The following is a 14,024-nucleotide window of genomic DNA, read 5'->3' as shown; positions in this document are numbered from 1 at the left end:
CCTTATTTTCAGAGATGGCAAGCTCTCATTCTGGCATATCCTCTCTACCTTTGGTAAGAATCAGGCACTGCAGAAGTTTTTTGGGCACAGCAGCAGCCTGGAAGTTCCTTCAGCTCCTTAGACATAAGCACATTGTTCTGATCCCTGCTCCTGCTGCCTGTCCTAGGATGGGTCTGCCCTCAGATCCTGACAGTCAATGCCAGACACAAAGGTGGGAATAAGTCCTTGGATTTTGCTTGCTCAGTAGCTCCAAAGCTGGAGTGTTCACCAGGATGTGCTGACAGGGGTTGTGGCCCTGTCACCACGTTCTGGGCTCTCCCAGAAAGCAAGCCCAGTGGCTGGGTTGGTTATCTGGGACAGAGAGGAGCCAGGCTGCAGCAGTCCCTGAGCACATCCTCGGGGAATCAAGGTGCCCAAGCCCCTGCGGGTGTGCAGATTTTAGCATTTGCAAGGAGAGTCACACTGTGTTTCCTGGCAGTAGAAAGATGCATCCTTCAGCTCCCAGTAACATCTGTCACTGTGAGCGAGCTCTGTGCTGTGCTAAATCTGCCCTTCCTCGTGGAATATTTGCAGCAGAAGCGATCACAGAGGAAGCTTTGTGCAACAGTCAGAACTTTTTGCATTAGAGCTGAATGCTGATGCCTCTGCTTTCCATCAGGGACTAGCTCCCTTTCCTGTGTGCATGCAGAGACTTCATTTCACACTTGCTGCCCTTCTGGCTGAAAAGCCAAGAGCTGATGCTGCAGAGGCTCCTTGTTTTACGTGGCCCTCTTCTTTCTCTTTGGTTCCCAGGTTGCAGATGGTCGCTGATCAGCTGGTGGAGCGCTTTGTGGCCTCTGGCCTGATGCTTAAAGAATGGGACAGGGTGAAGCTGCATGCCACAGTCATGAACACTCTCTTCAGGAAAGATCCAAGTACGTACAGACCCTTCATCCTTGCTGCTAAATGCATTTAAAGTAGTCCTGTTGCTCAGCAGATTTTTGGTTTTTGCTTTTTCAGTGTGGTTTTAGTTACCTACAGGGCTTGGTTGGGGGGGAGATGTCTGCAGATAAAACCCAGAAGAAAATAAAGCAGTGAACAAGAGTCACAGATTCAAAACCTTGGCACCTTGTAGCACTTCTGGGCTAAGGAAAAATATGTTCAAGTAGAATCATAGAGTGTCCTGAGTGGGAAGACACTCACAAGGATCATCCAGCCCAGCCCCTGGCGCTGCCCAGGACAATCCCACCTTGTGCCTGAGAGCGTTGTCCAAACACTCCAGGAGCTCTGGCAGCCTTGGAGCGCTGACCATTTCCTGGGGAGCCTGTTCAGTGTTCCCTCTAGGCAAAGAACCTTTTCCCAGTATTCATCCTCCCCTAGCACAGCTCCAGCAACGCCCCTGGGTCCTGTCCCTGGTCACAGAGATCAGAGCTGCTCCTGCACTGCCCTTTGTGAGGAAGCTGCAGGCCCTGATGAGGTCTTCCCTCAGTCTCCTTCAGGCTGAACAGAGCAAGTGACCTCAGCCACTCCTCATGGAGGTGAGATCTTGAGTTCTCTGTGTCCTGGTGTTAAATTGAAATTGCATAACAATTCCATGTGTTGTGCTGACCTTCAAACAAGATGAAAACATAATCCTCTTTGATTAACTTAGAGACTGCCCATTTCTTTAGGAAAGTGATTCCATTGTCTTTCTCCTTAAATCAGATGCAGACAGATGAATGTGATGCGAAGCTGAATGTGAGCTATTCTTGAGTGTATGGTGTCTGCTGTCTCTGCCAGAAGATTGTCTGCTCTGGCTGTCTCTAGCATGGTTCTGATCACATTACTTTATAAAGCAGCCCTAAAAGCATCATCCTTGGGGAGGGGCAGTGTGTTACAGCCTGGTTCTCCATGTGCGAATGTGCGTGCTCTGGCACGGTGGCCCCTGTGCACTGCAATAGGCTGTGTCAAGAATTCTTTAGTTGTTGGCTCTCTGAATCTCTGCAGGAACAGTGATAACAGCAGGTGATTTGTGTCATTGTCTTCTGGGCAGGTTTTGGCTCTGACTGCTGCTGAAGTCAAACAAGCACACCCAGGGCATAGAAACCCTGTAAGGATGGGGCTCTCAAACTGAGCCCTGAAAATGTGACCCCAGATTGCTGATGTGGCTCTGTGTGAGGGGAGGCACATGGGCAGCTAGGTCTGGCATCCTGAGTCTATATTCTGCACAACCCCATGAGGCATGAGAGGCATTCAGACACAATGGGGAGAGCCTTCCGCCAGCATTCCGCAGGCAGCCGTAAAAGTCTCTTTGTATTCCATACAGGATTTGAACAGCAAGCTGGATGTGAGGGGGACTTCATAGTTAATGATGGAGATGAAAAAGAAATACTGAATATATTCACCAGATGAGGCAGAGGTCCTGTGGAAGGAGCAGATCCTGTACTTGGGGATTATATAAAAACCCAGCCGTGCTCTGGGGAAATGGATCTCAGACACAGGCTTTTGGCAGCTGCTGTAGGCCTAGGTTGCTATTCTGAATGTCTCTGTGTGTGTGGCTGCATGCCCACCCCACAGAAGCATCCACAGCACACACAGAGGTTTGTGTAGGGGCCGTCCGCATCCCGCCTGGCATTGTGCTGGCATGCTCAGCCTGGAATCTGGTGCTGTTCCAGGCCATGCAAGTGCTGTCTCGCACCCTGACATGGCAGGATGAGGGATGAAAACAAGCCAGAGAGAAGCAGGTGTGTTGCACTGAGCAGTCAGCCCTACAGAATCACCACGGTAGTAGCTGTGATTTAGGGCCTTTCCTCCAGGTAACAGAGGTGATCCCGATAGAGGCACCAGTTCCAGCCCTTTTCCTCCTAAAATCCAAGTGGAAGTGGGGGATTTTTGCACTGAGAACTGGGCAAAGATGGTTTATTAGCTGGCAGCTGACTTTGGGGAGGGACAGAGTGGGGGGATGAAGTACAGCACACAGAGTTCTCCCATCTGAAGCTCATTCTGGTGGTGGCTTTTCTCTCTACAGCTGAAGAACGAAACAACACAATGACTGGTAAATCATCTTTCAAGGAGCGGGAGTCATTTAATGGCCAAAATATCCTCAAGGTCAGTATGAAACAATCAGGGAAATGGAGCCAGCTATGGATATTTTATAGCCAAAAGAGGTCTAAACACCTCTTCTAGACTGCTTTTGGGAAGACACTCACAAGGATCATCCAGCCCAGCCCCTGGCGCTGCCCAGGACAATCCCACCTTGTGCCTGAGAGCGTTGTCCAAACACTCCAGGAGCTCTGGCAGCCTTGGAGCGCTGACCATTTCCTGGGGAGCCTGTTCAGTGTTCCCTCTAGGCAAAGAACCTTTTCCCAGTATTCATCCTCCCCTAGCACAGCTCCAGCAACGCCCCTGGGTCCTGTCCCTGGTCACAGAGATCAGAGCTGCTCCTGCACTGCCCTTTGTGAGGAAGCTGCAGTGGGGGGGAGGGGGGAATCTGTTTAGAAAATAAACAGTCCAGATCACTCGTAATTGGGAGCATTACAGTATTTAACAGGAGCATTCCTAAAGCTGCTGAGGCTCAGAGCAGGATATGAAGCACGAATGCTAAGTGGGTGTTCATGTTGTCGTTTACTTCACTCCTGTTTTACCCTGGAGACTCAGGCTCGAGTTGATTCTCAGCCCACCAGAAAGAAGCACTTCGTTGCTCTTGTTCTACTCATATATATTTATGAAACTAAACCCCACTCTCATTTCACTTACTCTTTTCTTTTTGGTTTTAATCTCTGCTATTGATTTGCTCCAGAAAAATACTGGGTAGTGGTAGGGAGTCCCACCAGGATCTGAGGGCTTTGGCAGTGATCAGAGGTTAGAAAACACGATCCCCCAGACTGTGGAGGTTGGGAAAGGTTCAAAGGGGAGCATGCTGCAGACTCACAGGCTTTGCCAACCAGGGCTGGGACTGCAGGCAGCCTCTGCTGCTCATCCAGATGGCTGTGGCAGGCTGATGCTGTGCTGCTTGACCCCTGCAAGTGTCCAGAGAGAAAAGAGAGGCACAGAGGAGCAGAAATGGAAAACAGCTCCGGCTTGTAAGCAAATTTGCAATCCTCATTGTGTGAGAGGATTTGTTGCAGGCAGCTCTGATAAGAGGGAGCGAGGACAATGCATGGATACATTTGGGAAGGGTAAGAAGATATTCTGGCAATGAAGATACACAAGAGAAGATGCAGGCTGGGTGGGAGCTGGACAACCCAGAAGGACTTTAGAACCCTCCCAGAGGAGGGGAAGAGTGCGCTTTATTTGTATTTACAGTCTTAATAATGTATCAGGCACTGGATGCAGGGGGATGTGAAGGCAGGGAGTGGAACTGATTGATCTGTGTGCAGAGGACAAACAAAGGGACAAAATTAGGTTAAGCTCTCATTGTCCTCAAGCGGTCTGTGCGAGCGTGGTGTCATGACTCAGCATCACCACATGTTGAGTGTGCAGTGTGAGACTGCAGTATTGCAAGCTGGAGCAGGGAAGCCACAGCCCTGGTCCCTTTCTTGACTGTGATCTGCAGTTTTGGATAGCTCCCAGTGTTGGGAGAGCTGGCTCTGGAAGGGGGAGATGTGTGTCAGGAGCCCTGAGTGCCTGCAGGAGTCTGCTTTCTCCACGTTCACCTTCGCTCCTTTGTCCTGCTTCTGTTGAACTTGTCCTCAGGCTTTAGAGACACATAAAATCAAACCGTGGGTCTCCCTCCGTGCTCTCCTCCCAAACCGTTTGTGATTGGGATGGTATTAACGATGCTCCCTCTGCTGGTCACGCTGTTTGTGGGGTCTGAGGATCTGGGGGAGGGTCTTAGGGTGCACGGTGCTTGGAAATGCAACTGCTCTCCTTCCGAGGCTACTTCTTATTCTTGATGCGCTCAGAAATATGAGCCCGATGCATTTTTAAAGCTCCTAATTGATTTTGTACTGATGTAGCCAAAAGAGCTGCTGGCTGTTTGGACTGCTAGTAATTACTTCAAAGCATGTCTTGCCACAAGAAATGTCATCCTTCTCTCCCACCTCCACTACATTTCCTAACCTGCCCGCTTCGTATTTCCCTTTGGTCTCCCACGTGCCTGCAGCAGAACGCCCGTTGGCATTAATTAATTACATGAGTCATAAATAGCTCCCGGCTTCTTAGCAGAGAAGCCCAGCCTCAGTGAGCCACTGATGCATTCCAGCATGACCTTGCAGGGATGCACCAGTTCCCTCCCAGCCTGCTTTTATATCCATTATTTATCTTGTGCTGGGGAGGCTGCCCTCTCGCAAAGTGGCTTCATTAACTTTTGCACCAGGATCTAAACGATGGGCTGTTAATGAATATGGCTGCAGTTAGGCAGGCTGGTGGGAGGGAGAGCCATGTGCCCCACATGTGATTCCAGGCGGTGGGACTCTGTGATGGCTGTGCTGAGTGGTTGTGTTCCCACTTGGAATGCTAACAAAGCATGGCTGCTGGTAGGAGGGTAAGTGGGAAAACTCAGGTTTCATCACTTCCATTCCCATTGTGCAGCCCTGTAGGGCCAAAGGCTCAGGGCAGGACTGGAGCTGTCGGAGCACAGAACACGATGGAAGTGCTGTGGCTCTGCTGTTCCAGGCTGAGGCTCCCCATGGTCAGAGCTGGGGGGTGTGTGTGTGTGTGCAGATGCGCTGGCAGCACATGTTTGCTGATAACATGCCTGTGCTACACCAGGCTCCAGCTGGTATTTTGCTTTCAGCTGAACTAATCAGAATTTTATTTAATAATCCTTTGTTCTACCCGTTCCACAGAGTTAAACATACACTCCTATTTGTGCTAATAAATGGTTGTGCAGGCCGGTACCTTCCCACACTGCTCAGAAAATAGATCCTGTAGGATGACTTGCGTTTGGGAGTTTAAATTACTTCTGTCTTGAAGAATATCCCTGAAAAAGGCTTCCTAGTATAGGTAGAGCTAAGAGCCCAAGGGGCTGTGTGAGATTTGTGTCCAACAGAGCTTTGGCTTTTCACTTCTCAGTCTAGTCCCAAAAAGCTGGGGATGGGATGCTTCATGGACATGGAGCCATACGTATTCCCCTGGGCTTTGAACATCCCAGTCATGGACTGAAATCCTTCTCCGGTCAGCAGCAGAGTGTCTCATCTCTGGGAGAGCACAGGGAGGAGGCAGCAATTCCTGGCTGAAAGGCCCCACCAGCCAGGCCTGGGGGAGATGCCGGGTTGGCATCTCCCTGCCGTGCCTCCCGCCGTGTGCCGGCGGTGGCCGCGTGCCCTGCGCCGCAGCTGGCACGGCGCTGGCACGGAGGCGGCCGGGGCAGCTGCCGGCATCTCCAGAGATGAGGCTGCGCTGCCTCCGGGCTTTTATTTATTTTTGTTTAGTGGGAAAAAAATCCAACTGAGACTGCAGTGAATAAATAAAAATGAAAAGAAACGCGAAAAGGCCGACCGGCCAAAAATTTCTGTTGCACGTTTAAGGGAAAGGAAGAAAACCACCTGGACTCTCACTGGATCAAAATGGAATGAATTTTGGCTTGAGTTGAGGTCTGAGAAGTAAATGAATGGCCTTTGCCACGTTCAAACAAGAAGGAAGCAAATTCTGAGTGCAGAAAAAGCTGAACTCTGCCGCTTAGCACAGATCTGTGCATTAACAGCTTACAAGATTAAATATTGAGGGGATAGCTACTGAGGTACAGCAGCAGAAAGCTGCACATCTTATGTCTTTAGGGCATTAGGGGAGACTTTAAGCTGGGATGGAAGACTGGGAATGGGATCAGCCAAGGTGGTGACACATGCTGCTGTGCCCTGGTCCAGCAGCAAGGCTGCAGGAGTGCCCAGGAAGGTCCTCTAGGTCAGATAAAGCATCATTTGATGAGGCTCCTTCTCTTTTGAGGCCTGCATAAGTGTATTCAGTTATGGCACTGTACCTGCTTTCACTGGGGGCAGAGGGAAAGTGCATTTACTGTCTGATACTCAGGAAGAGGCAGTGGTGTCCCTGTCAGCGTGTCTGTCCTGCTGGGTAAGAGCAGTGTGGTGGCTGTGGCATGCAGCAGTTCAGTTTAAAACATTTGATGCAATGCCACAGAGAAAGGTGCAGTGGGAAAGAAAAACCTTGGTCTGAATAAACCCCTGACCCCTCAAAATACCCCAAGCCCACCAAGCTCTAAACAAATGTGTGCCCCTGTGCAGAGCCAGCTCCACTTGCAGATGAGGAGTGTATCTCGTGTTCTGCAGCAGTTGGAACCCAGGCCTTTTGTGTAATTTTTGTTTGTGGATTTAAGGAGGCTGAGTCTTTTCCTGATATATTTCTAAGCTGAGGTGAATCAAAGAGCTAAAGAACCGGCGTTATTTGGGGGTCAAGACTGCCTGGTGTTCAGAAAGGGTAAGAACATCTTGTTATCCTCAGCAAGGTGGTAAAGATGTACCTCCAAAGTAGGACTGACAGCTGGAACAAATACCTAACAGGAGGTGGCTGCTTGGAAAGTTTAGAGTTAAAAATACCAAACAAAGAATCCACTGGGGTGAGGGGAGACTGAGTAAGAGATGGTGGTGCAACATCAGGATCTCAGAAATAAGCCAGTGCTTTCCTCACCTCGTTTTTACAGAAGAATCAAAAGCAGAAATGAAAGGCTGTGGTGCCACTTTGCAGAGGGGAGAATTCCTGCCATTACCAAGAGGTACCGGAACAATCGAGGGGGCTCAGGAGTGTGCAATTAGAGCAACAGTGGGATGGGAGGATGTGACAGTTGAGCGGATGAGACTAGAGATCAGTTTGTATAATCATGGGGGAAAAAAAGGAGATTAAATTGGGGTTGCTGTGAAAATGCTTTCCTGCGAAATATATTCTTCAGGGGGAGAAAAAGCCATATTCATGTTATTTGCATTTGATGAAACAGGAATCTGAAGTGGCATTTGAAAAATCAGAGCAGACAAAGGAGGGAAGATATCTTTGTTGGAGTGTTCAGGCCTTGGAGGCAGTGTTGGAGGTTTTGGGGGAAGGCTGAGCCGCTGCACTGAGGAGAACGCAGTGCAGAAGCTTTGTGCTGCCTTTGCATGACAGAGTTCTCTTTGGTGACCTTACCAAGAAAAGGAAAAGCCTTTTTTTTTCTCTTAGAGGTGCTCTACACCCCTCTGACTAATTTTAGCAGGAGCTGTGAGAGCTGGAAGAGGGTTTGTTGAGAGTCTCTGAATGCTCTTTCCCCTGCACTTCTGCACTCCCACCCAGGCCAGCAGCTGAGCCTTTTGGAGGTTCTGTGGGTGCCTCTGCCTCCCACCCGGTGAGCATTCCCCCTCCTCACTTCCCTGAGATCCCTGCTGTGCCACCAGCCAGCCAGGGCAGTGTCTCTTTGATCTTAAGAAGACAATTTTTCTCTGTGGAGCTGGCAGGGGTTGAATTACAGCAGCACCTTAATAGAAGGCAAGGACCCAGCACATTAAATGCAAAAAACCCCAGCCCGCTGATTAGCAAAAGTAGACAGTTCATCCCCAAGGTGCCATGACCCTTCTGCTGGATAATTTTCTGTGTCTATCTGAATTAATTTAGTGGCTCTGTAGCTAGACTCCTCCTCTTGGTGTTGGGTGGGCGTAGTGAGAGGTCACACTGACGGGAGCTCCTTGTCCTGGTGTTCCCGGATGCCTCTCAAGCCTCCTGCCATCTCTGCAGCAAAGGCAAAGCCCAGCTCTTGGAAACTGTTGCTGCATTTGCTGTAATAGGAGCCATGGGGATGAGGAGTCTGTGGAGTAATGCAGTGTTTGATTATTAATTTCCCTAAGTGTGCTGCAAATCCCTCACGTTTGAGGTGTAGGTCTGGGATCTTATCAGAGCCTTTAATTTGCTGAAAGGGTTTTTATTCTTGTCTGAAAGACGTGCAAAAATCTGGTAACCTCCAAATGTCCCACTTGTATTTGTTTCTTAGTTTGCAGAATGCCTTTCACCATAGCAACTGGGGTTTGATTTCCTGAAGCACATGAATTTTCATGGATTTGTGATGGGGGGAACAGACCCAAAACTGTGAGCTAAAGCAAAGGTTTTGCAGCATGGAAGTGGCAGGAGCACCACCAGATTTGGCTTGTGGGGAGGAGGGATCCTGGAGGGAGGGGATCTCAGCTGGACAAAGCCCTGCACCCAACCCTGAACAGTTCTGTTTGAAAAAAATCCAGCCTGACAGATTAATTTAGACTATTGCTGAATGTCACCCTCCCCACTGCTGCATCACCCTCTGGCAGCTGGGGTGGCTTTGCTCCAGTTTTATGAAGAGCTGAGGTTTCACATGGCAGCAGTCACAGAAGGATCAGCTGCTTCCATATTCACAGAGCTGGAAATCTCGTACTGGTCCCACCCGTGGAGGTCAGGAGGGTGTTAAGGGCAGCATGAAATACCCTCCAAGCTCTGCAGGTGAAACCCAGCAGGGGAGAGGCAGGGATATTGCACACGTGAGTAGGAGAGAACAGAGCTCCAAACAACGTTGGGAAATCAGGCAGACACAAACAGGCAGCTGCAAACAGGGACAGGTCCAGGAGGGAGCGGTGGCACCGGTGTAGGATGGAGAACTTCCTCGATACCAGCCCAACAGGCCAGGGTTTGGCTTATGTGGGGCTGCTCCAGACTGAGTCAGCCTGTGGAAATTAAAAAAGAGGCAAATGTCCTTAAAGTGAACTTCTGAAGGTTAGCTGAAGGATTTGTCCAGTTTTGGGTGCCATGGATGTGTTCAAAGAGCCCAGGGGACAACAGTAAGATGGTTGGGGGAGTAGAAAATGTGAAAATGTCTGCAAGCTGGGGCTGAAAGAGTTGTTTCAAGGCTAACAAAGGGAAGGAGGGCAGCACGTAGGGAAAGCTCTTGAAGTTTGGGAATGCTTTTGCCAGTAGTGGATGATAAAGTGATAAATAAATCGGGCTTAAATTGCAGAAAGGGATCAGGAAAATCTTTGTAAAGGGGAGGATAAGGAAGCACTGCTCTAGAGGAGCTGGGAAAAGGGGGTCCTGATTGTTTTGAGGGAGCAGAGATGTTAATCCAGGATCTGCCACCACCAAGCTCCTCTTGCCATGGAGAAAAGGAGGATGGTGGAAATGCTGACCTTCAGTGGTCCTCTCTTCAGTTTGTCACTTCATGATTCCTACATGGAATGTGTGCAGAACACCCATGAGATGGCATCTGTGAACGTACCAAGAGCTTCTTGGCATTTATGTGGCATTTACTTTGGCTCAGGAATAAAAATATAAAAAGGAAACCTCCCATCATGCGCCTTGGATCTTTATCCATGAACTTGCTGCTGCTTCTTATGTTGGTGGTACTTTGCCAGAGAGAGATGGTTATGTTGTTTCCAAGGGACTGCACCAGTGATATCATTGTAAGGGATTTTCCTGTGTCATAGAGGAGATAGCCCTGACTTGGGTATCTCCCAAGAGAGAGGCCACTGGGACTTCTGTGACACAAGATTTTCTCCCTCCTGAAGCCTGCCTGCTTTATTCTTCCTAAGGGAGATGAGGTGAAAAGGTCTCTGCTCTGCTGCCTTTTAAATCTTGCCAGAGGCTGGAAGAAAAGGAGAGGGGAAGGGCTGTTCCTTGTGGAAGGACTGGATGCTATATTGGGGATGGAGAGACACTCCAGAGCCAGCTGCACACTTGCAGAACAAAACAATCTGCATCCTTGTGGCTGGTGCTGGTGGGGACAGCCCAGGTGACAACCGCCCTCTCTGTCCTTCCTACCCATCTTCCACCCTTGTGACTCTGCACAACATTTACCAAGACTGTAACACCTGAACAGTCTTGGAAAATGTTGGATGGCCAGACAGCCATCCTTTAAAAAGCCGTGGAAAGGAAGCAGTTGCTAATTTGGGGAGGAGGTTGGGAATGCTGGGAAGAGCTGCCTCTCTGGATGAATGTCTGCCTGCTTTTCCTATGCTTCTCATGCATTATTCCTGGCAAGCTTCCAAGCACAGTTAAACCTCTGACAGATAATCATTGGTGGAGTGGTGTCCAGGGTGAATAACACAGGAATCAGGTATTTCTTTTTTTGGCACCAAATTGTTGCAGAAAATTTTGAAAGTCAAAAATAGAAGGAAAAATAATCTACTCATTTAACAAACTCCCCAGGTCTTGACAATTTGCCTGGTTGTGTCTCATCTTCTGGGAGCCACCAAGAGCTTTGTTTTGGAGCTTGTCTGTCATAGTTTGGGGGAGTTTGGGTCACAGCTGAGATGGGGTTTGGTGAATTTTTTTGGGATGAGGAAGAAGGAGCTCTGTCAGCACATACTGCAACCTGGGAACTGTGGCAGCTGTGGAGATAACAGCCTTCTGGAGAGGTCCTGGCAGGTCTGTGTGGGAGGCTGCAGGACTGAGGTACATTAAACAAGTAGGTGGGATCCCAAAAGCAGAATTGGAGGCTGTGGTTTGTGCAGCAAAGGAGGTTAATCCGAGGAACTCAGATGGACAGAGTTTGCCGGAGTTCAGTGGACTCTCTTAGAGTCCATCAGTGTTTCTGAGTGTTATCTTCACATTTCAGAATTTAATTTTTTAAGGTTTTTAATCTTTCCATGTTTTTGCCATTTCCTCCATCAGTCCTTTTTGCCTGGTGCTGGTATCAGTAATCCAGCAATGTGCAGAGGAGTCAGCGCCTTCCTGCTGTGTCTGGCCTGGGATCTGCCGTTGTGCTGTGGCTGGATGATTTGGAAGGGTGATTGTTCTCTGCTCTTCTCCAGTGCTTTCCATCCCAAGCTGTGGATGTGTTATGCAAACTTTAATTCAAATATATCATCCCTTACAAGGTGGAAGAATTTCCAGGGGAGAGCGCAGAAAGTCTGCAGACAAACAGGTTTTGTTGCTCTGTGTTGAGGCACCTCTTCAGAAACACTGCTTAATTTTTCTCCATGCTTGTCAGCGGGTGCCTGGCATTTTGTTTGTTCCTCCCCTTCCCCAGAGGGGATAACAGCACCGTAACATGCTGATTTCCAACAGAAAGCTCCTGCCTTTCCAGGCCTGTTCCCTCATTCACCGCTGCTCCCAGTGGGGACACGCTGGGGCTGTGCTGCCGGTGGGCAAGCTGGTGAGCGTTGTCACTTTGTGCAGAGCAGCTGAAGCTGCAAAGCCTCCAGCTCCTCCAAAGCCTCTGTTTAATCTCCTGGTTGGAGCTGTCCGTGCACTGCCATCGGCTGCCAGACCCCGATTCCCAGCGCTGGGTTGTCTGTCAGCAGGATCCTCCTGCACGTGCTCTACCATGGAGGCACAGCCCAGTGGTGCTCAGGCTGTTCACACCCTTCCTGGGTGGGATCTTGGGGTGGATAAATGTCTTCCATGCAGGAGAAACAGAGGAGGGATTGCAGGTGTCCCATCCTCAGCATGGACCACGCAGCAGGAATGATGGTGAGCTCATCCACAGCCACAGGCTCCTGGAGCTATGAGCCTCTTCCTCCCAGCCTCCCTAAAGTTGTTAATTTCTGTGTTCATTCCAGACATGGAAAACTGGACCCTGCCTCAGTTCCCTGCCGAGGGCAGTGGGGTTTGTGAGGCGGATTGTCACAGGCTGGTGACATTACAGGACACAGCGCTGAGTCACCGGGGGCAGTTTTGGGCCGTTGATCTGTAATAGCCCAGCCCTAAGGCATTGCTTTCTGGGGCTGGAGTTCACAGCAGAACTCCCTGCAGTCCAGGGAGAGGTGTGTGTGCATATCCATTTTACCCCATGGTAAAATTGCTGCTTGTTAGTGGGAATTTTTAATTGCAAGGCATTGCAGTGAGTTGTTGCTCCCTCGGCATTTCCGAGGCTCTCAGCAGAGCTGCTTGGACTTTTTATTAATTCAGGATGGGACTTTTTTTTGGCTGACTACTGTAAACAACGTAAGGCTTTAAAAACTGATCAATAATCCTGATGGTAGTGGCAAAATCCAGGCCAAGGCAGCGTGAATGCAAGCCAGAGATTACGTGAAGGAAGTTTTAAATACCTCTGACTCCCTTCCCTTCCATGGACTTCCTTTGTCCTCCCACTTCCCATGCTTCTCCAGCTGAATCCATTAATATTTCTCATGCTTGTTGAGCCCGTGACAGGTGATTTAAAAGCCTCAGTTTGCGTTGGCACCTCCGCTCTTCATCTGAAACACATCGCTGCTGTCCTTCTGTGGATTAGCTGTGATTTATTGCTGTTGTTCCCAGGCTGGAGCACAGAGGTGCTGTCTCATTCCAGCAGGGTTGTCTGTGGGATGCGAGCCCCCCGAGGAGGACAGCTTGACAAACACCCGTGCTTGGGAGCACAACATCGTTTAGGCGCCTGTTTTAACTTCTTCATTGAGGAGCCATCCTCCTCCTTGCCTCAGCAAAATCTACTTCACAGGCTTAAAAAGTGGAAGAAAATGTGGCAAAGAGGCATCCTGGGTTTGATCTGCTGCTCTGCCTTTGATAAGGAAGTTGTTGTGGTTTAGGGGTTGAAGTTTGTACAAGCAGTTTTGGCTCAGGTTTGCGAGGAGCGAGCGGTTTGATGTGTGATTCTCTCTCTCTCCCAAAACAAGTCTTCAGCCTCTTGTCTTCCTTCAGAAAATGGTTGTCTCATCCCAAGGGAGATCTGCTGGGTAATTTGTGGGTAATCGAGGGGAACAGACCTCAGAGGAAGAAGGGTTTCCAGCATCTGAACAGAATTGTCTTAAATGGGAGAAAATGCAGTGTCAGAAATGACAGTGGTGCTGCTGGCTTTTCCTGACTCAAGATAAACGACTTTGGGGGGAGAAGTGGAGGAAAACTTGCTTTCTGGGAGCTACCACAGGGCTGCCTGCGTTTCATCATGACCTCAGTGGTGTGTCCTTGGAACCAGTCCCCAGGACAGGAGAGGGAGGGAGAGGAGCACTTGGGCCTACGGTAGTTTGCAGGCTGACCTGTGAAATACAGGTTATCCATCATCCAGTTCTCTTCTCTTGGGAACTCATGGCTTTTGGGGAAGGCAGTGTGGCTGTAGTCTGTGCCATCCCCCACAGATCCTGGGATGCTGCTGCTGTCACTCTCCAGGCACCTGCTCTGTCCCCATGGGAGATGCAGGCATCCTCGCTGAGCATTGCCCAAACCTTTGGCTGTGGCTTGAAAGGCAGGACACA

The 14,024-nt window shown here is 49.6% G+C and overlaps 1 protein-coding gene across 4 annotated transcripts in view; it reads left to right on the top strand.

The window, feature by feature from the left end:
- Nucleotides 1-14,024, top strand: part of ASCC1 (activating signal cointegrator 1 complex subunit 1) — a 36,247-nt gene that overhangs the window by 17,565 nt on the left and 4,658 nt on the right. For 3 of the 4 annotated variants that reach the window (XM_041468106.1, XM_041468104.1, XM_041468103.1), the window contains 2 exons: nt 793-914; nt 2,987-3,066. In XM_041468106.1, the coding sequence (XP_041324040.1) occupies nt 793-914; nt 2,987-3,066 (202 nt within the window). Of the gene's footprint in view, nt 1-792; nt 915-1,359; nt 1,518-2,986; nt 3,067-14,024 lie in introns of those variants that run through there. The other variant, XM_041468105.1, reaches the window with a different exon arrangement.

Source organism: Pyrgilauda ruficollis, unplaced genomic scaffold (genome assembly GCF_017590135.1).
Source record: "Pyrgilauda ruficollis isolate IOZ18807 unplaced genomic scaffold, ASM1759013v1 scaffold210, whole genome shotgun sequence".
Lineage (NCBI taxonomy): Eukaryota > Metazoa > Chordata > Aves > Passeriformes > Passeridae > Pyrgilauda > Pyrgilauda ruficollis.
The sequence above is the reverse complement of the archived record's forward strand: the minus strand, read 5'-3'. Positions and strand labels throughout refer to the sequence as shown.